Source organism: Pipistrellus kuhlii, unplaced genomic scaffold (genome assembly GCF_014108245.1).
Source record: "Pipistrellus kuhlii isolate mPipKuh1 unplaced genomic scaffold, mPipKuh1.p scaffold_m20_p_70, whole genome shotgun sequence".
Classification (NCBI taxonomy): Eukaryota; Metazoa; Chordata; class Mammalia; order Chiroptera; family Vespertilionidae; genus Pipistrellus; species Pipistrellus kuhlii.
In genome coordinates, this window is record NW_023425574.1 from 1,079,694 (window position 1) to 1,102,971 (window position 23,278).

A 23,278-nucleotide genomic window follows, 5' to 3' on the forward strand; every position below is an offset into this window, starting at 1 on the left:
TTGCCCGGAGCCCCACGTTTTCCCCTTGTGCTGCTCTAGCCCTAGACAGGGCCCCTCTCCACACCTTCCAGCACCTGATGGCAACCCCGTCTTAAATCCCCCCTGCCCCGGCTGGTGTGCTGCACCTGAGCATCAACCCATGAACTGGGAGGCAGGAGGCAGCCAATCAACGATCCTCTCATCATTGATGTTTCTCTCTCTCCCTCTCCCTTCCTCCCTGAAAAAAAAAATAAAATAAAAAAACCACCAAAAACAAAAACAGGTTAGCCCTCTGCTTGGAATACATGGAGTGGCTGCTGTTTTCCTAACCCCAAGATCAGCAACAAACCAGCTAGTTTATCCACATTTGTTATATTCTTGGCCCGTGGTTGGCAAACTGCGGCTCGCAAGCCACATGCAGCTCTTTGGCCCCTTGAGTATGGCTCTTCCACAAAATATCATGGCCTGGGCGAGTGTGTTTTGAAGAAGAGGCGTTAGAAGAAGTTTAAGTTTTAAAAAAATTGACTCTCAAAAGAAATTTCAATCTTTGTACTGTTGATATTTGGCTCTGTTGACTAATGTGTTTGCCGGCCAGTGCGTAAGGCATTACCCTTACCCAGAAGTTTTGACTTCAGGTAAAGACATTAGTACATTATTAAAATGTTCTTTTAAGTGTTTTTCCCTAAAGCAGTGGTCGGCAAATTCATTAGTCAACAGAGCGGCAAACCGCGGATCAAGAGCCACAGTTTGCCGACCACCGTTCTAGGCAATTTGCCAGACGTAGGCTGTGGGTGAGTAAGGGAACAGCAAACACAAGCCTTGCTCCCAAACAACTCCCAGTCCAACAGGGGTGAGAAAAGAAGCCTGGGCCTCGCAGGCAGAGCATGCCCTGGCCTTCCCTGCAGCAGGCACTCCCCACCCACCAGGAGTCCCAGCGGGGGATAAGTCAGGTCCACAGACACCCAGCCCCACCACACCCAGGCCCTGAGGGACACTCCCAGAGCTGCCATCCAGTTCATAGGAGAGAAACTGTGTATGGGGGCCTCAGTCTCGTCACCTGTAAAATGGGCATCACCTGGCTACGCTCCGATTTTAGATCCGGAATGTGCACTGCCTGCCCCCTGGGTCAGGCACATCAGGTGTGGTCTGTGCTATGAGGGGGGAGGAGCACCCACTATGGCCGCTTCGCACGGCACCTGGCACGCAGTAGGCACTCAGTCACTGCCACCTGCTACTCTCTTTGCTCACAGAAGACTCTCGAGGGCAGGAGAGGGCAGGGTCCTGTTGGCTGCTCTCTCCGGAAGCTGCAGGGATTGGGGTGGGCCCAGGGGGCCTCACTTCCTTGGGGCTGTGTCCTGGAGTCTGCAGAGAGCTCTGGGGACGTTTGCTCCGCAGGAGAAGCTTCAGGCCTCAGCAGAGCAATGCTCCCCTCCCCCGGCTGCCAGCGTGGGACCCTCCCAAAGGACAGGAAGGGGCGCAGTTAAGACAGGTGCTGCACCTGTTGTCCTTTCCCGCTGACGCTAGCCCTCAGGGATTCTCACCACTGAGAGGGGCGGGGGCCTACGCAGGACAGGGCCGGTTTCAGCAAGATGTTCTCGACAGGCAGGTCCTGGGAACAGAAGGGCCCCCTTTGAGGGCACAATGCAGGTGCAGTTCTAGAACCCCTCCTTCTAGAACCTGCCCTTCTTCCCCAGAGCTGGCCCTCCCCACAGCCTCAGTCCTTCCCCTGAGCTCTCAGCCCTGGCCACGCCCCTGCCTCTGCCCCAGCAAAGCCTCCCAACGCCGCCAGGGGGCGCAGGTCCCGCCTGGCCTCCGCAGCCCCGGTCACCCCAGCTCCTCAGACACCAGCCAGGCCTCTGCCAAGCCCCCCCCCTCCCCTCCTTTCCCTCCCAAGAGCTGGACAGCCCCAGCTCCGTCCACAGCGCCCTGCCCTCCATGAAGCGCAATGGCTGGCGGAAGCCGGACCAGCAAACCTTCATGGCCCAGGTGCGTGAGTGCAGGGACAAGGGCTACCTGCTCTCCTCCAAGAAGATCGGCTCGGGGGCCTTCTCCAGAGTCTACCTGGCCTTCGCCACGCAGGAGCGCATGCAGCACAACCCCAGGCTGGCCTCCGACCTGCGGGGCAAGCGCCACAGCATGGTGAGGCGCCGCCTGCTCCCCGGCCCGCCCGGGGCGCGGGGGTCCTCCAACCCCGCCTCCCTCCTGGGCCCCACCCTAAGGCTTCTCAAGCGCCGCCCAGCCGCTCTGGCTTCTCCCAACCGATCCCACACCCGCCCTGGAGGCCAAGGCGCCCACAGGCTGGCTGGCCACTTGGCATTCTGGGATCCCCAAGGAAGTGCCCCCGGCAGGAGGGAGAGAGAGGAGGGCGCTGTCTCCCAGGATTCTGTGTACCCCGTCCCCCGCCCCATCATGTCAGCACTGAGCACAAAGGACCTGGGACCCGCCCCCGCCCCTGGGGGCTGCGGTCAGCCGCTCCCACCCGCCCCGCAGGTGGCCATCAAGATCGTCTCCACTGCCGAGGCCCCCGTGGAGTTCGCCCAGAAGTTCCTGCCCCGAGAGATCTCGTCCCTCAATGCCACCTACAAGCACCTGAACGTGGTAGGCAGACCCCCAGCTGTCTGACCTCCTGCACCTGCCGCCCACCGGGGCCTGCCTCCTTCCCCTTCCTGACGCCCCTGGCGAGGGCACCGGCCGGTCGGTCCCCTCCTGGGGTGCTAGCCGGCGGGTGGGGTCCGCAGGTGCAGCTGTACGAGACCTACCACAACAGCCAGCGTGCCTACCTGGTCCTGGAGCTGGCGGGCCGCGGCGACCTGCTGGAGCACATCAACACGGTGTCCGACCGCCGCCACTGCCCCGGGCTGGAGGAGAAGGAGGCCCACAGGCTGTTCTGGCAGCTGGTCAGCGCCGTGGCCCACTGCCACAGCGCCGGCGTCGTGCACCGGTGAGGGTGCCCGCCCCGCCCGCCCAGCCCGCACCGAGGGCGGCCCGCACCGGTGAGGGTGCCCGCCCCGCCCGCCCAGCCCGCACCGAGGGCGGCCCGCACCGGTGAGGGTGCCCGCCCCGCCCGCCCAGCCCGCACCGAGGGCGGCCCTGAGCCCAGGCCCAGCCCCACCTGCGCTTTCCCACGCAGGGACCTGAAGTGTGAGAATATCCTGCTGGATGACCAGGGCTTCCTGAAGCTGACAGGTGAGCCCAGCCCACTCCCACGCGCCCGGGCCGTGCTGACTGCTGACCCGGACACTCACTGCAGGGTCTGCTCCCGACTGGGGTGACCTGCCACCCTCCCCCCACTTTGCCTACAGCCAACCTGCAGGCACCCCCACCCCCATGCCCACCGCACAGCCCCTCCCCACAGCGCCCTCTCCCTAACCCCCCTCCCCGGTGGGTGCTCCGCCGGCCCCGCCCCCGCCCCCGCTCCCCCCCCCCCCCCCCCGCACAGACTTCGGCTTCGCCAACCAGTCGGCGCTCAAGAACGCGCTGCTGAGCACCTTCTGCGGCTCCGTGGCCTACACGGCGCCCGAGATCCTCATGAGCAAGAAGTACAACGGGGAGCGCGCGGACATGTGGAGCCTGTGAGTGGCCCCCCGCCGCGGGCGCCCGGCGGCCGGGCCTCGGAGGGTGGGGGGCGGGCCCGAGGAGCCCCCGCCCCAGCGGTGTCATCCTCTTCGCCATGGTGACCGGGAGGCTGCCCTTCAAGGAGCGCCGGCCGCGCCGCATGCTGCTGCTGATGCGCCGGGGGCCCGCCTTCCCGCCCGGCCTGTCCCCAGGTGAGCCCGCCCCGGGGCCCCGGGGCCGTTCTGCGCCAGGAGGAGGGCACAGAGTCAGACTGCCCGGCACCCCGTCACCCACCCCTCCCGCCGTGGAGAGGGGGGAGCTGGGGAGGGTGGCTGCCCGGCTCCGTGCGGGTCTCCCATCGGGGACGGGCGGGGTTGGGGCTCAGTGGACGCCCCGGGGGAGGGAGGGCGGCGGGGGCGGCGCTGCAGCCGTGGCCTCCGCCCGCAGAGTGCCAGGACCTGATCCGCGCGCTGCTCCAGCTGCGGCCGTGCGCGCGCCCGGACCTGCGGCAGGTGGCCGCGCACCGCTGGATGCTGCCCGCCCCGCCCGCGCTCCTCCGCGAGGTGCCCGGCGCGGCGCCAGGTGGGGCGGGGTCCGGGGGAGGAGGCCCGGGAGGGCTGGCCGCCCCTCAGCGCCCGCCCTGACCCCCCATGAATCCCCAGCAGAGAACCCGGCGGAGCCCAGAGAGGACTCCGACCCCGCCAGGCCGCTTCTGCAGCTGCGTCGCTCCCCGCAAAGGGGGACCCCCAAGAGTGCCTCTGGCCCAGCACCCAAGCCCCCGCCCCCGGGGGCCCGCCCTAGCCGCGGGGCGAGCTCTGCCTCCGCGGGGCTGGGGCTCCGGGGCATGGCCAAGGCCGGCCTCTGGGTGGGCGTCGCCAGGCGGCCTTCTTCCGGGCGCCCCCCCAGCGTCCTCAGGAGCGCGCTGGGCCACCACCTGGTCAGCTGAGGGCAGGGCGTGGGCAGGGCGGAGGCCTCATAAACCGTTTCTTTTGTGGAGCCCTTTCTTCTGTGGAGCCGAGGTGTGAACCAGCGGCCTGGGGGGACTGGCGAGCCCCCTTAACGCCCACAGGCCAGAGCTTTGGGGAGGGGGAGTGGGTTGACCACACCAGGGGGCCTCCAGGGGCTAGCACGGGGGAGCAGACCTGTGGCTTCGGGAACAGCAGGGGCAGAGGACAGGAGGGGTGGCAGTCTGGGGATCCGGGGAGCCTTGCTAAGCTACAGGACCGGGCGCCGGGCCTGGGGCAGTATTTGGGTGCTATGCCAAAGATGGCACGGCATGTGGTGCGAGCCCAGGAAGGGAATGTAGAGGGTGAGGGCCACACGGACCGCCCACCAGGGCCCGCCATGTGACTACTGGGAGGATGCAAAGTAGAGGGACCACCCAGGGACCACCCATGGGGGGCCGGGGACTGGGTCTTGTGCTGGAGGGGAGCTGCAGGAAGAACAGGGTCTGGGTCAAGTGGAAAGGGGGAGAGGATGGAGGGGAGGCAGCACCCCACTAGTGCTCCGAGGACAGGCTGGGGGGGCGGGCAGCTCTGAGAGCGCCCAGGGACAGGCTGCCGCTGTGAAGGTCTCAGGTCAGGCCAGGGAGGCGGAGGGTCAGCAGAGGGCCCAGGTGGAGGGACGTGGGTGGGCCTGGCAGGAAGAGGCACTGCTTACACCTGACTAGGCCTCGACCCCGGTGGAAACCCTGGGACTGGGAAGCGCCCGCTCGCCTCTCAGGCTGCCACGTCCAGGCCCACGGGCACTCAGCTTGGGAGGAGGTGCGTGGCTCCCGGGCCATCCCACTGGAGGCACCTGAGAGCCACAGGACCTGGCTAGCTCCTTTGAATAAGTTGCATTTTAAAAAAATATATATTATTTTTATTGATTTCAGAGAGGAAGGGAGAGGGGCCGAGAGATAGAAACATCAGTGATGAGAACTACGATCAGCTGCCTCCTCCTCGCCCCATGCTGGGGGTGGAGCCCGCAACCTGGCTCAAGGTGCTCCGACGGGACCGGACCGGGAATCAAACTGCAACCTCCTGGTTCATAGGTCGAATGCTCACGCACTGAACCACGCTGGCCAGGCACCAGCTGCATTGTTGCTCAAGCAACAGGGCACAGGGAGGTGCCCGCAACCCGCCGATGTCTAAGGGGCATTAGCCCTAGAGCCCTCAGCCCGAACCCAGAGCTCAAGTGCAGCTCTGCCTCCCAGGAGGGCACAGCCTCGGAGCAAAGGGACCCAGAGGCCTGCAGGCAGCTGCAGGACGGCTTGATCTGGGAAGCCAGGATGGACGGCTCATCAAGGGGGCCTGGAGCTGGCAGTGGTCTGTGCAGGTGCCTCAGGTGGGTGCGGCCCCCTCCGAGCGTGACTCTGGAGACAGCTTCTGCCCCCGCTGCTCCTGCTGCTCCCGCTGGCACTGCTCCTGCTCCTGGCGGTCCAGCTCCTGCAGCTGCCGCTCCACATCCTCAGGCACCTGCACTTCCAGCAGGTTGTCCATGCCCCGCTCCGGCTCATCCCCAATAAGCACCTGCAGCAGCGGAGGCAGGTGAGCAGGTGCTGGCACACTGTGGGCGTGCCCTCCCCCGCTCCCCCCAGCGCTGCACCCACCTGGATGAGTTTCTCACAAGCCCCCCGCACGTCAGACTCGGGCTCCCAGCTGTGCAGCTCTCGGAGGATCAGGTAGGCTCCCTGGTCCCTCACCTGCCGCCGCCCAGGTGCTGTGGCCGTCAGCTGAGAGAGAGAGCAGACTTTAGCCAGATGCCGGCTTACATGTTGGGGGCGGGGTTCCCCCCAGGCGGGGCCCTGCTCACCAGCATGATGGCCTCAATGAGCATCTTCCGGATGTCGGCGTCAGGCTCCCGCTGCTTGTCTGGCGGCAGGTACTGCAGGTCCACGGGCAGGCCTAGCGGCGGAGGTGGGAGTCCCTGGGTCCCTGTGCTGGGCCACCAGGCCAGACCCCCCCACTTTGTCAGCCCCACCTGTGCTCGGCCACTCGCGCTAGGAGGCTTCGGAAGGGGCCCTGATGGGGACAATTCCTCCCCCTCCACTACTGTCCTCCCCTCCCGCCAAGCCTGAGGCTCCACCCAGGAGAGCCACTCACGCTCCATCTCCTCCTCAGAGAAGTCCTCGGGCCCGGCCAGGGGCAGTAGCAAGAAGGGGAGAATGTCCACCTCGGGACCCAGCAACCATTCGTGGTGTCCTGGAGGACGTAAGAGACAGGGATGGGGACCACTCCAGCCTAGAGGGGCCCTAGAATTCCCTCCCCCTCCACTGCCTCCCACAGCAATGACCCTGTCCCGCCGCCACTCACGGTGCTCGAAGCAGCAGTTTCGCAGCGTCCCCACGACCCCGCCCCTGCGCACCGTGGAGTCTGGGTCCTGGGTGAGGGGCAGCAGCCGCTGGACCACGCACCTGGAGGGAGGGGCCGCTCAGTGCTGTCCCTGCTCGCTCCCCGCCCCCCGCGGGCCGCAGGGGCTCACCTGTGCGGGTCCAGCAGGAAGGCGCGGGCCGCGGGGCGCTGGCTGAGGTTGGACAGCACCGGCGCCAGGTAGTGCAGGGGCGCGCGGGCGTTGTAGCCGGGCGTGCACAGCGCGCGCATCAGCCGCTCCAGGCCCAGGCCAGCCTCCCCGGGCTCCGCGGCCGCCAGCGCCTCCAGCAGCGCGGCGCACGGCGCCGGCTCGCGGCTGAGGTTGGCCAGCGCGGCGGCCGCCTCCTCCGCCCAGGGCCACTGCGGGTCCAGCGCGCGGCCCAGCAGGCGGGCGGGCAGCGCGGGCGCGGCCGCCAGCAGCGGCTCGTGGAGGCGGGGGTCGGCGGACAGGTTGACGAGGGCGCGGGCGGCGTCGCGGGCCGGGGCCGGGGCGGGGGCCGCCGCCAGCGCCGCCAGCGCCCGCAGGAGCGCCGCCTGCCCGGCCAGCAGCGTCCGGCCGGGCCCCGAGCCCGTCAGCGCCAGCACGTGCCCCGCCGCCGCCGCCTGCAAGTCCGCCCGCGCGCCGGCCGCCAGGAAGGGCAGGAGCTCGGCCGCCTCCGCCTCCGCCTCCGCCTCCGCCTCCGGAGCCGGCGGCCCCCCGGCGCCCGCGCCGCCGGCCGGCGAGGCCGCGTCCGCCGCAGCCGCCACCGCGCCTCCCGGCATCTCGCGACCGCCCGGGCCAGTACGCCCCGCCCCGCCCGCCCCGCCCCTTGGCCCCGCCCGCCCGGAACACGGAAGCCATGAAGACCAATCCGAGGCCGCGGACTCTGGAAGGGGCGGGGACAGTGTGTGGGGCGGGGCTACGCCGAGGCGCGGGGCATTGTGGGACTCGGTGCCGCCGGAAGCGCCTACCTGGGTGGGAGGGAGGACAGGGCTTTGGGGCTCCTTGAGGCACACACGTTGGGGCCGCTCAGTGGCACTTTCCCCTGGGGTGGCCCCCAGCCCCTGGCGGCTGACGTCACATGCCTCCCCCATCTTGGACCGGGCAGAGGCCTACCTTTGCTGGAAGAGACGATCCATGACATCGACTTGCCCATGTTAGACCAGCCTTGCATTCCTAGCCTAACCCCGTTTTGTGCATACATTTTCATTTTTATATATTATGTATATATAAATATATACTTTTTATTGATTCTAGGGAGAGAGAGAAATATCAGAGAGAATCATGGAGCGGCTACCTCCTGCACACCCCCTACTGGGGATCGGGCTGCATGCGTCCTGGCCCTGAATCAAACCCCAACCCTTCCGTCCTCAGGCCTGCGCCCTATCCACTGCGGCCAACCAGCTAGGGAGACCTCTCTTCTTGCCTATTATAATGTTTCCCCCATTTATCCTTTGTCGTGGGTTATTAAGTACTTTACATGGTTACAAGCCCCTTAAAAAGATGGATATTGGCATCCTCAGTGGATTGAGCATCAGCCTGCGGGCTGAAAGGTCCTGGGTTCGATTCCGGTCAAGGACATGTACCTTGGTTGCAGGCACACCCCCAGTAGGGGGTGTGCAGGAGGCGGCTGATGGATGTTTCTCATCGATGTTTCTCTCTATCCCTCTCCCTTCCTCTCTGTAAAAAATCAATAAAATATATATTTTTAAAAAATTTGGCTCTCAAAAGAAATTTCAATCATTGTACTGTTGGTATTTGGCTCTGTTGACTTTGCTGACCACTGCCAGGGACACCCAGGAGAGTCACTCTCGGGAAACAGCAGTCCCTGACGCCTGTAGGTAATAAGGCCTAAAAGCTGGGATTGGCCCTGGACGCAGACCCATGAGAAGGGCACTCCACAGCCGCCATCCCAGCCTAACCTGTCCCTTGGGAGCTGAGGAAGAGGGTGCCCACCTTCCCAAGGGCACTCCATGCTCCCCACACACCAATGTAGCCCATAAAAGCAGAAGGTTCGCTGGAAATGGAGATGATGTGGCTCACAGGTAAATGGTGCCCTCTGGTGGGCACTTTAGAGAGAGACAAATGTGCACCTTCTGGGTCCCCTTGTAGTCCAGAAGTGTTGACAGAAATCACCAGCTAGGGAGCTTTAAATATTTCCAAGATAAATGGAAAGGTAAATAATAATAATAACAATAACAATAACAATAATAATAATAATAATAATAATAATAAAAATAAATTTTAAAGTTAAAATTACAAGAGTTGGCCAGGATGGCGTGGCTCAGTGGTGGAGCTTCAATCCATTTTTCCCCCCCAGCAAATATGTCTATCTTTCCCTTCTAAGTGCCGGGTTACCTTTTATTTCCTACATTCCAATACTCAAATCGTCTGGAGGTTTCTCCTGTCAATAATGTGAGGAAGCTTCATTTTCTGTCTGCAGGCCCCGCGCTGAGCTGGTCCTAAGTGTTGAGATGTACTAGTTAATTTCATCCTCGCAGCAGTCCTGTGAGGTGTCCCCCTTTCATAGATGGGAAAACTGAGGCTTACAGTAACTCACCTAAGATCACACAGGAAGTGGAGTAAACTTTTTTTTTTTTTCCATTTCGACTTCTATAGTGAAAATTCCATTCTGGCTTTTTGTATAATTTTTTCCCCATTAGGTTGTGTGATTTTTCTTATTGATTTGTAGAAGTTCTATGTTTTGGAGGTGAGTCACTTTTAATTACATGTGGCCTGCCTTTTCACTCTTAATGCTACATTTCAGTTAACTGATTGCTTAATTTAAAAATAATTGCATATTGATATGTATTTAAAAATATTAATATTTTTATTTGTGGTTAGTGGGTGTTTTTTTTTAACCTGTTTGCCCTACTTTCTCATGTGGTTTTGTTTTTGTTTTATTGTTGTTTTATTTTATTTTTTAATATATTTTATTGATTTTTTTATTTTTACAGAGAGGAAGGGAGCGGCATAGTTAGAAACATCAGTGAGAGAAACATCTATCAGCTGCCTCCTGCACGCCCCCTAATGGGGATGTGCTCAAAACCAAGGTACAGGCCCTTGACCAGAATCGATCCTGGGACCTTTCAGTCCACAGGCCGATGCTCTATCCACTGAGCCACACCGGTTAGGGCTCCATTGATGTTTAGAGAGTGGAAGTAAGGGAGGGGAGAGAGAGAAAAAATCATGGATGTGAGAGAGACTCATTGATTGATTGGTGCCTACCACACAGCCCCAACCGGGGCCAGGGATTGAACCTGCAACCCAGGTGCCTGCTCTTCATGGGAAATCGAACCCTCAACCCTTCAGTGCATGGGTCAACACGCTAACCAATGGGCTACATTGGCCAGCTCGTGTTTTTAATTTTAAAAACTTTTGTTGCTTTTATCATTTAAACCAGAAAAAAACAGCGGTGGCTCACCACCATAGGCTGCACAAACCCCCTTTTAAATGGCTCCACCCTGCAGCTCTCCAGGCGGCACTCCTGGCCCTGCTTAGCCTCAAAAGAACTCTTTACACAGCCGCCCCACATCAAGACCCCCTGCACAGCATGGGGATGACGATGAAGGGGTGGGAGGCCAGCCATAACTCACAGGAAAGCAGCAGCTGCCCTGGCTGCCCAAAGCACGGGTGTGGACGCCAGACTCTTCCCTAGCACCCTTCCCCAGTGGCCAGGTAGCCAGCGAGCATGGGAGTCCCTGCAAGACCTTCCAGACCCTGCACTTCACAGAGCAACTCTGCCCCCTGCTGGTAAGTTCAAGCGACCTGAAGAAACTGCCCCTTTCATTGCTTTTTGGATGAGACAGGTGGAGCCCCTTCAGCAACTCTTCCTTCTTAGCCTAAAGGGAACCACATGCCAACACACTCCCGGCTTCACCTGCAGCCAAAGACCACAGCCCCTGCCCGGCCCGCCTGGCTCCGGGGCTGAGCATCGACCTATGAACCAGGAGGTCACAGTTTGATTCCCAGGCAGGGTACATGCCAGGGTTGTGGCTTGATCCCCAGTGTGGGGCCTGCGGGAGGCAGATGGTCAATGATTCTCATCAATGATGTTTCTATCTCTTCCTTCCTCTCTGGAAAAAAAAAATTATATATATATATATATATATATATATATATATATATATATATATATATATATATATATATATATATAAAATAAAAACTGGTTTGGCTCAGTGGATAGAGTGCCAGCCTGTGGACTGAAGGGCCCCAGGTTCGATTCCAGTCAAGGGCATGTACCTTGGGTGGCCACCCAGACCGTCTCCTTCCCCCAGATCGCCTGGCCACCACTGGCTCATAGCCCGCCCTCCCTTCCTGCCCTCAGTAACTGACAGAGAAATGTCAGCTGATGCCTGAGCAGGGAGGAACCCACACAGGTCCGGCCCACCCGGGGCTGACCACCACCCCGCCTGTCCCACCCGCTCCACCAGCCAGACCTCCCTGCCCGCCTGGGGGCCCCCAAAGACGGTCTCGGCATCCAGTTTTCTGTCCGGATTTTATTCCAGTTCCCCGTCTTGGCCAGGGGCGGACAGCCCCGTGGGGAGCTATGTCCTGTCCCCCGGCTGGAGGGCAGGGGCGGGCTGGGAACGGGGTCAGTCGAAGAAGTCCGGATCTGCGAGGTCGGGCAGGAAGTAGCGCCTCAGGGGCGGCTGCAGGAGCAGGGGCGGCAGCGGGCGGGCAGGCCGGGGCCAGTCCAGGGGGAACGGCCGCAGTTCCACCCGAGGCAGCGGCAGCTTTAGCGTCCGGATGGAGCCGTCGAAGGCGAGGCCCTCCCGGTGCCGGGCCAGCAGCTGGCCTGGGGTCATCGGGGCGGTGAGGCCTTGGGGGGAGGCTGAGGCCCCGGGGGACCCAGGCTGGGGTGGGGGTGGGGTTGAGCTCAGGGTCCAATCTCTACCCCTGTCCCCACTCACCCCTCAGTCTCATTCTAGATCTCCCGTGCTTGGTCTCCTGGAGCCTGAGAATGGGGTCAAGCCTAGGGCGGAGAGAAGGTGGCTGTGAGCCCTGGCTGGGGTTGCTCAGTGGATAGAGCGTCGGCCTGCTGGCTGCAGGGACCCAGGTTCGACTCAGGTCAAGAGGGACATGCCTTGGGGGTTTCAGACTTGATGCCCAATCGGGGGCGTACGGGAGGCAGCCAATCGATGATTCTCTCTCATCATTGAGGTGTTTCTCTCTCTCCCTCTCTGAAATCAATAAAAATATATTAAAAAAAATAAAAATAGTGCTGAGACCGGTGTGGCTCAGTGGATAGAGCGTCGGCCTGCGGACTGAAGCGTCCCGGGTTCGATTCCGGTCAAGGGCATGTATCTTGGTTGAGGGCACATCCCCAGGAGGCAGCTGATAGATGTTTCTCTCTCATCCATGTTTCTAACTCTCTCTCCTTTCCTCTCTGTGAAAAATCAATAAGATATATTTAAAATAAAGTAAAATAAAAAGGAAGATGGGTTTGACTGAGCCAGGCCCCTGGCCCCACACACACACACACACACACACACGCGCGCACGCACGCACACACACACACACACACACACACACACACACACACACGCACGCGCGCACACACACACACACACACACACACACACACACACACACACGCGCCGCCGGCGGAGCATGGCGCCCTCCGCGCGCACTCACACGTGATGGCGGGGCTGCGGCGCCACGGCGTTGGGCGGCACTCGGGGCGGCCTCAGGGCCCAGGCCTCCTCCTGCAGGTAGCTCCTCCGCTTCAGCTCGCAGAACAAGTTGAGCGCGTCGATGGGCCCCAGGTCCAGGATCTTGGACCGCGACCACTCGGTCTGCTCCAGCGGCAGCGGGCGCTCGAGCAGCGCGTCGGGCGCGGAGGAGCGCACGTAGATGTCGGGCACCGTGCAGAAGGGCACCAGGCTCTCGGAGAGCGTGCGGCGCGAGCGGCGGGGGCGCGCCTGGGGCTCCGGGGCGGCGGGGCCCTGCCCCCGGCGCAGCACCAGCTGCGAGGGCGTCCAGGACACGGAGAGCGTGGAGGAGCGGGCGGGCGAGGGCGGCACGGAGAGGTGGGCGAGGGGCTCCGAGACCTGCGACAGCGCCGTCTCGGAGACCTTGGGCAGCACGTCCGACAGCCTGGCCACCGACGGCTGCAAGTCTTCTACCTGCGGGCGGGGCGGGGCGGGGGCGGCGGGTCGGGTGCTGCTCCGGGACCGGCGGACCCGCTGCAGACTCCCTCCCAGGAAGGAGCAGGAGATCCGAGAGGCGGACGGGAGGTCCAGAGCAAGGCCAGGCCCCTGGCTCTCCCCTGCCCCTGGGGGAAGGCGGAGGGCGGAGGGCAGGACCCCTTTACCCCCTGACCCACCCCCCGCACCTCCAGGACGTGGATCATCTCCTCCAGCTTCTCGGAGCAGCAGCGGCGCAGCATGGCCTTGCAGTGCAGGTCCAGGTCCGGCACCCAGGTCATCATCTCCCTGAAGAGGACGCCCTCCGGGTCCTGGAGGCCCAGCCCGTCCAGCAGCTTCTGGAGCTCGGCCCTGGGACAGGGCGGCGGCTCATCCCAGTCCCCGTGTCCCCCAGCTCCCGCCTCCCACCCCTGCGGGCGGAGGGCGGAGGGGGGCGGAGGGCGGTGAAGGGCGGAGGGGGTTGGAGGGGGGCGGGCGGTGGGCGGCCTCACCGGCAAGAGGCGGGCGAGTAGAGCAGGTAGGACATGAGCTCCAGCACCACCTCGCGGGACTCCAGGGAGCAGGCCAGCTGCAGCTGCAGGGCCAGCATCACGAAGTGCTTCTGGGTGGTCTCCTGAGCCCCACAGGCCGAGGGTCAGTCTGGGGCCTGGACGGGCGGGGCGGGGCGGGGCGGGGGGCGGGTGAGGGGTGAGGTCGGGGCGGACCTGGAGGTTGGGGGGCTGGTCCATGTTGAGCAGGTACTTGATGATCCCCTGCAGCTTCTTGTAGAGGCTTTTGCTCATGTCGGGCAGCAGCCTCTGCAGCGCCCGAAGGATGTGCACACGGTCCTCCCAGGAGACCTCCTTCAGCAAGTCCATGAACCCCTGGGCCAGGCCGTCCACCGTGCCCAGCTCGGGGTACGCCTGCAAGGACCGCGCTGAGGCCCCGCCCCGCGCCCGGCCCCCTCCCATCCAGAGTCCCGCCCCCGTCAGCCCCACAAACCTCCAGGGTGAAGAGGGGGAACAGCTTCTTGAACCAGTTCTGGATGACGAAGAAGCGCAGGAACCGGGGCACGTGCCCGTAGCGCAGCTCCCACAGCGAGTGCCCGCGCTGGTACCGGTGGCGGCGCAGAAAGGTCTGGGTCCTGCTGACGCTGTCCCGGGCGCGCCTCCGGATCAGGCCCTGGAACCTCTGGGCTGCGGTCCTGAGCAGGGGCGTGGTGACGGCGGAGGGCTGCGCCTCTTCGGCGTCTCTCACCTGCCTGAGGAGGTTCAGCCAGGACGCCGGCGGCTTCTCGGGGGCCAGCTCCGGGGAGCGCTCCGGCGAGCCCTCCGGGGACGGGTGCTGGTAGTCCAAGCTCCAGTCCAAGCTCCAGTCCAGGTCCAGGTCCTCGTCCCACTCCTCGCCCGACCGCCGGATCTGGCTCCGGGTGAGGACCCGTCTGGCCCGCAGCAGCCACAGGTCCTCCTGGCTGCCCTCTGGCTGCAGAGGGGCCGCCACCACTAGCCACGGGCACGGGTGGCACCCCTCCCCCCAAGCGGCAGAGCCCTCCCCTGCCCACAGGGCGAGCCCCGGCCCCAGCCCTTGCCTGAGAGCTTCCGTCCTCGAGCTGAGGGAGGGCCCCCAGGCCGCTGACCTCCTGGGGCAGCCACAGCTGCTGCAGCACCGCGGAGTTGGGGATCCAGCCTGGGAAGTTGACGGGCCTCGGCAGGTTCTAGGGGGACAGTGCGACCTGGCGGGCGAGGACCCGAATTCTGCCGTTCCAGGGCCGAGCCAGGCCAGGCCGGGCCGGGTGCCTGCCACCTGCCCAGCTTCCTGCCAGGTCTCCATGCGCTGAACGCCCCTTCCCCCAACACAACACACAGACAGGTGGAGAGCCTTCAGGAATCGGGGACGCCCCGGCAGGTACGGCCCAGTGGATAGAGCGCCGGCCTGCAGACGGAAGGGTGCCAGGCTCCGTCCCCAGGGTGGGCTGTGCAGGAGGCAGCCGATCCACCATTCTCGCTCATCATGATGTTCCCGTCTCTCTCTCCCTCTCTGAAGTCAATACAAAGACATGTTTTTTTATAAAGAGCGCGGAGAGGGAGCACATCGCGCTGACTCCTGCAGGGAGGGCCTCTGGGGCGGGAGGTGTCTCACCTTGAGGTGCTCGATAGCAGCAGGAAAGAAGCCCCTGAGGTTAGAGAGCAGCTCCTTGGGCCGCCGTTCCTCCAGCAGCGGGACCTGGGGGCGGGCCAGGGCTCAGAGCCGGGCGGGGGCTCCGTGCCCCCCTGCAGCTCTGCCCTGGGCGGGCAGCACCCCACCTGGCCAGCCCCTCACCCTCTCCTTCCGGAGGCGAGACAGCGGCTTTGGGGCCTGGGGCCTCTCCTCCAGGAGCCGCTCCGACTGCAGCTGCAGGTCCATGCTGAGGCCCAGGTAGGAGCTCAGGGAGGAGCGGGCCAGCAGCTGGGGGCGGGAGGAGTCAGGGCGGGGGGCGGGGCCCTGCCCGCGGGGCAGAGGGCGGCAGGGCTGGGAGGCCTCACCTGGGATGCCCTGCTGTGGACCTGCTTGTGGGCGGGTGGGATGGGCGAGACGCCGTGGGGAGGGTGGGCGATGCCCAGGCTCAGGGCCCCCCAGTCCCGCGGGGGCAGCGTTCTGGGGGAGTCAACGCAGACCCCCGCCTTCACCAGACTCGGGATGGCACTGGGCAGACCCTCGCTCCTGTCCTCGACGGCGGCCGCTCTGGTCCACTGCTGGGAGTCTGTCCTGGGGCGCAGGCCCTGGGGGTGCAGGCCGGGCGGGGGTGGTGTCGCAGGCCCAGGAAGGAGGCCGGGCCGGGCCGGGGGGGCACCCACCCACCAGCAGGGACGGGCCGTAGATCAGATGCAGGTAGTTGTCGAAGGCCTCCAGCTGCTGCGGCCAGCTGAGTGGGGCCCGGGCCGCTGGCACCACCCGGCCCCACCGCAGCTCCTGAAGGTCTTTGTCCCGGGCAAGTATGGGCTGCAGGTCCTGGGGCGGGGGCCAGAGGTCAGCCCATTCTTCCCAGAGTCTTGCCATGTGCTACCCAGAGAACCCCAGGGATTTCAGGCCTGCCCAGGGGTGCGGCCCAGGCCTGGGCCTCGGGGCGGGGCGGGGCTCAGGACCCACCCCACCTCCTTCAGGAGCGGCTGCTGAGGCACCGCCGGCCCGCGTTCGATGGAGGACGAGGCCGAGCTGCAGACAGAGACGACGCAGGAGCGCTGAGCGGACTGCGTGGCGGCCGGGCAGACGTTCAGGAGGGCGGCCGGGCCCCGGAGGGGGCACAGGGGACCGGAGGGGGCACAGGGGTCCGGAGGGGGCACAGGGGTCCGGAGGGGGCACAGGGGTCCGGAGGGGGCACAGGGGACCGGAGGGGGCACAGGGGACCGGAGGGGGCACAGGGGTCCGGAGGGGGCACAGGGGTCCGGAGGGGGCACAGGGGACCGGAGGGGGCACAGGGGTCCGGAGGGGGCACAGGGGACCGGAGGGGGCACAGGGGTCCGGAGGGGGCACAGGGGTCCGGAGGGGGCACAGGGGACCGGAGGGGGCACAGGGGTCCGGAGGGCGGCCGGGCCCCGGAGGGGGCACAGGGGTCCGGAGGGGGCACAGGGGTCCGGAGGGGGCACAGGGGTCCGGAGGGGGCACAGGGGACCGGAGGGCGGCCGGGCCCCGGAGGGGGCACAGGGGTCCGGAGGGGGCACAGGGGTCCGGAGGGGGCACAGGGGTCCGGAGGGCGGCCGGGCCCCGGAGGGGGCACAGGGGTCCGGAGGGGGCACAGGGGGCCGGAGGGGGCACAGGGGTCCGGAGGGGGCACAGGGGACCGGAGGGGGCACAGGGCCCCGGAGGGGGCACAGGGGCCCGGAGGGGGCACAGGGGTCCGGAGGGGGCACAGGGGTCCGGAGGGGGCACAGGGGACCGGAGGGGGCACAGGGGTCCGGAGGGGGCACAGGGGTCCGGAGGGGGCACAGGGGTCCGGAGGGGGCACAGGGGACCGGAGGGGGCACAGGGGTCCGGAGGGGGCACAGGGGTCCGGAGGGGGCACAGGGGTCCGGAGGGGGCACAGGGGTCCGGAGGGGGCACAGGGCCCCGGAGGGGGCACAGGGGGCCGGAGGGGGCACAGGGGACCGGAGGGGGCACAGGGGTCCGGAGGGGGCACAGGGGGCCGGAGGGGCTGCCAGGCCGCGACGGGGGCACAGGGGTCCGGAGGGGGCACAGGGGGCTGGAGGGGGCACAGGGGACCGGAGGGGGCACAGGGGTCCGGAGGGGGCACAGGGGTCCGGAGGGGGCACAGGGGCCGGAGGGGGCACAGGGGACCGGAGGGGGCACAGGGGACCGGAGGGGGCACAGGGGTCCGGAGGGGGCACAGGGGTCCGGAGGGGGCACAGGGGTCCGGAGGGGGCACAGGGGACCGGAGGGGGCACAGGGGTCCGGAGGGGGCACAGGGGACCGGAGGGGGCACAGGGGACCGGAGGGGGCACAGGGGTCCGGAGGGGGCACAGGGGTCCGGAGGGGGCACAGGGGTCCGGAGGGGGCACAGGGGTCCGGAGGGGGCACAGGGCCCCGGAGGGGGCACAGGGGTCCGGAGGGGGCACAGGGGACCGGAGGGGGCACAGGGCCCCGGAGGGGGCACAGGGGTCCGGAGGGGGCACAGGGGACCGGAGGGGGCACAGGGGACCGGAGGGGGCACAGGGGCCCGGAGGGGCGGCCGGGCCCCGGAGGGGGCACAGGGGCCCGGAGGGGGCACAGGGGCCCGGAGGGGGCACAGGGGTCCGGAGGGGCGGCCGGGCCCCGGAGGGGGCACAGGGGCCCGGAGGGGGCACAGGGGCCCGGAGGGGGCACAGGGGTCCGGAGGGGGCACAGGGGCCCGGAGGGGGCACAGGGGTCCGGAGGGGGCACAGGGGCCCGGAGGGGGCACAGGGGTCCGGAGGGGGCACAGGGGTCCGGAGGGGGCACAGGGGTCCGGAGGGGGCACAGGGGTCCGGAGGGGGCACAGGGGTCCGGAGGGGGCACAGGGGGCCGGAGGGGGCACAGGGGGCCGGAGGGGGCACAGGGGGCCGGAGGGGCGGCCGGGCCCCGGAGGGGGCACAGGGGTCCGGAGGGGGCACAGGGGTCCGGAGGGGGCACAGGGGTCCAGACCTCGGGCCAGGGCAGCTCCGGGCTGGCTCCGCAGGCTCGCCGGCCGTCCAGAAGCTGCTCGCCGGGTGGAGGCTGGTCGGCCTCTGCAGCCGGACCGAGGTCAGCGACTGCAGGCTGGTCAGCGTGAGCGGCAGGGGCGGGTCGTCCAGCATGTCGGGGGCCTCCTGGCACAGGTTCTGAGCAGGGGAAGGAGCTGGGGCCGCCGGCCGGGAGGCTGGTGCTGAGCAGCCCCGCCCGCCCGCCCGCCCGCCCACCCGCCTGCCTGCCGGCCCGGCCGCCCGGCTCCCCGCGCACCTTCACCAGGTAGGTCGTGGGCAGGTAGAGCTTGTGGGACACCAGGCAGAGGCGGGAGCCCAGGGCCAGTACCAGGTCCCCATTGTTGCTGGAGAAGGTCAGAGCCTGAGGCGCTCCGTTCAGCTGCAGGAGGCTACAGGGGGGGCCAGGGCAAGAGGCCAGCCTTGCTCCAAAGAGCAGGAAGTACAGGGCGGGGGGCAGAGGCCCTCTCCCCTGTTCAGCCCCTAGACTCCGCTGTGGGCGAGGAAGGGGAGCCCAGCTGGCTGCCCCCAGGCTCCCAGCCGGGCCTTCCCTCCCTCCCTTTTCCTCCCCCCTCGCTCCCCCCTCCCTCCCTCGGGCCTCAGGGCCCAGCCCACCGCAGCAGGTGGTTGTCCGAGGTCCAGATCCGGATGGTGCAATCCAGGCTGGAGGAGGCGTACAGCTTGAGCGTGGGACAGCAGCACAGGCCTGGGAGCGAGGCTCAGAGTCAAGAATCAGCCCTGGCCGGTGTGGCTCAGTAGACAGAGCCTGCAGACTGAAGGGTCCCTAGTTTCATTCGGGTCAAGGGCACATGCTCAGGCTGCAGGCTCCATACCCAGTTGGGGGTGCAGGAGGCAGCCGATCAATAATTCTCTCTCATCATGGATGTTCCTATCTTCCTCTCCCTCTCTCTGCCTCTTGTGAAATCAATTTATTTATTTTTATTCTTTAAAAAATATATTTTATTGATTTTTTTTTTTTTTCAGAGAGAAAGGGAGAGGAATAGAGAGTTAGAAACACCGATGGGAGAGGAACACCAATCAGCTGTCTCCTGCACACCTCCCACTGGGGATGTGCCCGCAACCAAGGTACATTCCCTTGCTTGGAATCAAACCCAGGACCCTCCAGTCTGCAGACCGACGCTCTATCCACTGAGCCAAACCACTTAGGACATGAAATCAATTTAAAATATATATATTTAGCTGGGACCAGTTTGGCTCAGTGGATAGAGCGTTGGCCTGAGGATTGAAAGGTTCCGGGTTCGATTCCGGTCAGGGGCATGTACCTTGGTAGCGGCCACATCCCCATTGGGGGGTGTGCAAGAGGCAGCTGGTCGGTGTTTCTCATCGATGTTTCTAACTCTCTGTCCCTCTCAATTCCTCTCTGTGTAAAATCAATAAAGTCGATATATATTTTTTTAAAATTATAAAAAATATATATATATATACATAAAAAGCACCACCCCCTGCCCCGCCCCCTCACCAGTGATGTGGTCCAGGTGGTCGTCCTGGGGCCGGTGGTCGAAGCGCTGGCTGTGTTGCAGGTCAAAGTGCACCAGCCCGTAGGTGGCGCTGTCGGGGTCCTCGAAGGCCACCATGAGGGTCCTGCCGAGCGCGCACAGCGCCAGCGCGGGGTGGCAGCAGGAGAAGGTGCGCAGCAGGCTCAGGCTCTCCTCCGAGTAGGGGAACACGCGCCAGATCTTCACCGTCAGGTCCGCGCCTGCAGGCGGGCGGGCGGAGCCGGGCTGGGCCTTTGTGCGGGGAAGGGGATGGCGGCCCCGGGAGCGGGAGCGGGTACTGACCGGAGGACACGATGCTGCTCCAGGTGGAGGCAATGGCGGTGACCGGGCCCGGGCTGTGCGCCTCCGTGTGGAAGGCGCGCTCCGACGTTTGCCAGTTGAGCACCGACAGGGTGCCATCCGTGTGGCCCACCACGGGCAGGTACCTGCCGGCCACGCCAGCCTGTTGGCACGGCCCCACAGGCCCGCCGGCCTCGCCGGCTCCCACACCTGCCTGTTCCTTTCTTTTTTTTAATTTATTTTAAGAAAATATTTTATTGACTTTTTACAGAGAGGAAGGGAGAGGGAGAGATAGTCAGAAACATCAATGAGAGAGAAACATCGATCATCCGCCTCCTGCACAACCCCCACTGGGGATGTGCCTGCAACCAAGGTACATGCCCTTGACCAGAATTGAATCTGAGACCCTTGAGTCTGCAGGCCAACGCTCTATCCACTGAGCCAAATCGGTCAGGGCTCTTTCTTAAAAATAAATAAATAAATAAATAAAAATTTTAGATTAAACATGTGTATATATATATATACATGTATATGTATGTATTTTATTAATTTTTTGCAGAGAGGAAGGGAGAGGGATAGAGTCAGAAACATCAACCAGCTGCCTCCTGCACCCCCCCTCCCCCCCACTGGGGCTGTGCCTGCAACCATGGTACATGCCCTTGACTGGAAATCAAACCCTGGACCTTTCAGTCCACAGGCTGACGCTCTATCCACTGAGCCACACTGATTAAGGCTGTTCTTACCTTTTAATATACATTCTTTAAAAAAAAAAAAAAAAAAACCACCAAAAAACCACCATGTTTTTATTGGTTGTGTAGAGGGAGAGGGAGAGAGAGAAAAACCAACGAAAGGGAATCATGGACAGGCTGCCTCCTGCATGCTCCCCACAGGGGAACCAGCCCGCAACCCAGGCCTGTGTGTCCTGACCGGGGCATGGAACCTGCGACCTCTTGGTTCCTCCTGGGTCAACACTCAAACGCTGAGCCACGCCGGCCGGGCACACCTACCTGTTCTTGTCCTTCCAGGTTTGCACATTGCGGCCCAGCTCCCCCCGGTGTTGGCACACCATCTCCCAGCTGGTGAAGGCGCTGCCGGGGTCGGTGAGGTGGCTGTAGAGGTGCAGGCAGCAGGGCCGGGGCGCGGGGTGCGGCCGCGGGCCCACGCGCAGCAGCACGCGCATGGGGCTGCACAGCGTGTTGGCGCGCACCAGGTGCCCGGCGCGCGTCAGCAGCCACAGCACCTCGCGCGGCAGGCAGTAGGCCACGGCGGCGGCGCGGTCCTCGGGCCCCAGCAGCAGCGCCGTCACGGTGCGCCCGGTGTTGGGGTTCACCAGGTAGACGGAGCCGTCGGCGCAGGCGCACACGAGGCGAGCGGGCAGGTGCGTGGACAGGGGCAGCTCGGGCGCCACGTGCAGGTGCAGGATGGGCGCGGACAGCTGCGCCAGCAGCGAGTACAGCTCGCGCAGGCTCCACAGCTCCACGCTGCCCGCGCGCAGCGAGAGCACTGGCCAGCCGGGCCCGGCGGGCGCCAGCAGGCAGTGCACGCTCTCGGGCCGCGCGCCCTGGTCCCAGCAGTTCAGCACCACTTCGCCCACCTGGGCCACCGCCTGCAGGTCCCACGTGCGGAGCGTCCCGTCCTGGGAGGCGGACAGCACCAGGGTCGTGCCTGGGAGCACGGCCAGGGCCGTCACCGGGCCTGCGGGAGGGCGCGCGTCACTCGGGTGCCCCGGGATGGAGAGACGGGAAAGTACCAGCTCGGGTTCGACAGAGAGAGACGCTGGGCCAGGGACGGCCGAGGTTCCGACAGCGCAGAGCTCTCTCGGCTGCGTGGAGAAGAGGGCTGGGAGCCACGGGAGTGGGGGGGGGGCGGGCGGGCGGGGTGTACCTGTGTGGCCCACGAACACCATCCGGATCTGCCAGTCCGCCCCCCACACCTTCACCGTGCTGTCGCGGGACGCGGTCACCATGGCCTCCATCTCCCCGCAGTACACCAGGTCGGAGATGGTGCTGGGGGGAGGCCCGGCGGGCTCAGCGTGGCCTCCCGCAGCCTGTGTGCCCCTGCGCCCCCCTCCCCGGGCCCCCCTCACGTTTTGTGCAGATCCTGGCGCACGTCTGTGACGGTCCAGGCCTGCAGGTCCAAGGTGAGCACGGCCGAGCCGTAGGCTGCGAAGCAGTGCGGGGCGGCGTCGGGAGACAGGGGCCCCAGGGCCAGGCGCGTGAGGGCGGCCTTGGAGCTTGGCTGAGGCTGCAGCGAGGGCCCGCAGGGCGACAGGCGGCGACCCCCCAGGCGGAACTTCCAGAGCGCCAGGCCGCCGCCCGCCTCCGCCACCAGCAGCAGGCCCAGGGCCGGCACCGGCAGGCAGCAGGCGGGCTGGCGGCGGCGGCGGAGCGGCCTGCCCGCGCTGGGCCCGCTCAGCCACAGCGGGCTGAGGTCCGGCTTCAGGAGGGCCAGCCCCGCGGGGCCCCAGCCCACGAAGCGGCTCACGGAGCCCAGCGGGCCCGGCACGGCCGCCAGCCCCGTGAGCGCCACGGGGGCCTGCAGCGTGCCGAGCCCCCAGCCGTCCTGCTGGTGCAGGTGCAGGCAGCCCGCCCCGTCCAGCACCACGAAGCGCCTCCCCACCGGGTCCTGCGCCACCGAGCACAGCCCGGCCGCCACCTGCAGGCGGCGCAGCGGCTCCAGGCCGTGCGTCAGGCGGGCCACGCGCATCTGGGACTTCTTCTCCTGCGGGACGGCGGGCGGGGCAGGCCGTCAGTCCGCGGGGAGGGGCGGTGCCCCCGCCCCCAGGGGCGCCCAGAGGGCTGGCGGGGACCCCGTTGGGGACCCCGTTGGGGACCCCGGGAGCCGCCGGCCGGGAGACAGGCCCCCGGGCGGACGGCGGGGCCGGGCGCACCTTCTCCAGGAAGCTGTGCCGGCTTCGGCGCAGCAGCCTCCACAGCTGGCGGGCGCGGGCCTTGGGGGTGGAGGTCTTCCTCCAGGCGCCCCGCATGAAGAGGTGCGGGGCCAGCTTCGAGAAGGACAGCTCTGCGGGCCGGCGGGGGGCGTCAGTGTGGCCCGGCCCCGCCGCAGGAGGCCGCGGGCGGCCGGCACCTTCCGGGGCGCCCTGCGTCCCCGCCGAGGCCGCCGGAGGGCGGCCCGGCCGGCTCACCCTTCTCCTCCAGCAGCCCGGGGTCCGGGACGTCGTCGCTGTCCGAGTCGTACAGGTCGGGTTCCAGAGTCAGGAAGTTGCCCTCCATGGAAAAGAGGCTGCCTTCCATCGAAAAGGGGTTGTCTTCCACCGAAAGCCGGTCGCTTGCTTCGGACACCTCGGTCTCCATTT

At 65.5% G+C, this 23,278-nt stretch overlaps 3 protein-coding genes and 1 long non-coding RNA gene across 4 annotated transcripts; 1 reads left to right on the top strand and 3 right to left on the bottom strand.

Annotated features, from left to right (window-relative positions):
- Positions 1 to 1,113: 1,113 nt before the first annotated feature.
- On the bottom strand, positions 1,114 to 3,637 carry LOC123651686. The gene is made up of 4 exons (XR_006740570.1): positions 3,468 to 3,637; positions 2,760 to 2,837; positions 1,993 to 2,094; positions 1,114 to 1,588 (listed from the first exon to the last, which is right to left on the bottom strand). It is a non-coding gene; the product is annotated as an uncharacterized LOC123651686 (long non-coding RNA).
- LOC118710165 (testis-specific serine/threonine-protein kinase 5) lies at positions 1,822 to 4,480 on the top strand. The gene is made up of 8 exons (XM_036422611.2): positions 1,822 to 2,118; positions 2,470 to 2,577; positions 2,718 to 2,920; positions 3,110 to 3,165; positions 3,419 to 3,551; positions 3,631 to 3,746; positions 3,982 to 4,116; positions 4,197 to 4,480. Exons 1-8 carry the CDS (start codon positions 1,915 to 1,917, stop codon positions 4,478 to 4,480), a joined length of 1,239 nt encoding a protein of 412 aa, XP_036278504.1. The 5' UTR covers positions 1,822 to 1,914.
- A 939-nt stretch (positions 4,481 to 5,419) lies between these two features.
- On the bottom strand, positions 5,420 to 7,680 carry HGH1 (HGH1 homolog). The gene is made up of 6 exons (XM_036422604.2): positions 7,000 to 7,680; positions 6,831 to 6,931; positions 6,621 to 6,719; positions 6,331 to 6,422; positions 6,128 to 6,250; positions 5,420 to 6,047 (listed from the first exon to the last, which is right to left on the bottom strand). Exons 1-6 carry the CDS (start codon positions 7,647 to 7,649, stop codon positions 5,859 to 5,861), a joined length of 1,254 nt encoding a protein of 417 aa, XP_036278497.1. The 5' UTR covers positions 7,650 to 7,680; the 3' UTR covers positions 5,420 to 5,858.
- A 3,671-nt stretch (positions 7,681 to 11,351) lies between these two features.
- WDR97 (WD repeat domain 97) lies at positions 11,352 to 23,276 on the bottom strand. The gene is given in 22 exon segments (XM_045575843.1): positions 11,352 to 11,668; positions 11,784 to 12,078; positions 12,510 to 12,998; positions 13,208 to 13,370; positions 13,511 to 13,632; positions 13,724 to 13,921; positions 14,001 to 14,546; positions 14,587 to 14,712; positions 15,138 to 15,221; positions 15,318 to 15,443; positions 15,521 to 15,853; positions 15,855 to 16,037; positions 18,101 to 18,307; positions 18,426 to 18,558; positions 18,782 to 18,872; positions 19,647 to 19,883; positions 19,966 to 20,108; positions 20,970 to 21,657; positions 21,847 to 21,968; positions 22,049 to 22,683; positions 22,853 to 22,983; positions 23,108 to 23,276. Coding segments are annotated over 22 exon segments (5,424 nt in total). The 3' UTR covers positions 11,352 to 11,465.
- Positions 23,277 to 23,278: the final 2 nt, after the last annotated feature.

Coding starts and splice junctions, on each gene's coding strand:
- LOC118710165 (XM_036422611.2), top strand. CDS start 1,915: ATGAAGCGCAATGGCTGGCGGAAGCCGGACCAGCAAACCTTCATGGCC. Junction 2,578..2,717: donor CCTACAAGCACCTGAACGTG/GTAGGCAGACCC, acceptor TGGGGTCCGCAG/GTGCAGCTGTACGAGACCTA. Junction 3,552..3,630: donor CGCGCGGACATGTGGAGCCT/GTGAGTGGCCCC, acceptor CCCCCGCCCCAG/CGGTGTCATCCTCTTCGCCA.
- HGH1 (XM_036422604.2), bottom strand. CDS start 7,649: ATGCCGGGAGGCGCGGTGGCGGCTGCGGCGGACGCGGCCTCGCCGGCC. Junction 6,932..6,999: donor TTCCTGCTGGACCCGCACAG/GTGAGCCCCTGC, acceptor CCCTCCCTCCAG/GTGCGTGGTCCAGCGGCTGC. Junction 6,048..6,127: donor CTTGTGAGAAACTCATCCAG/GTGGGTGCAGCG, acceptor CCGCTGCTGCAG/GTGCTTATTGGGGATGAGCC.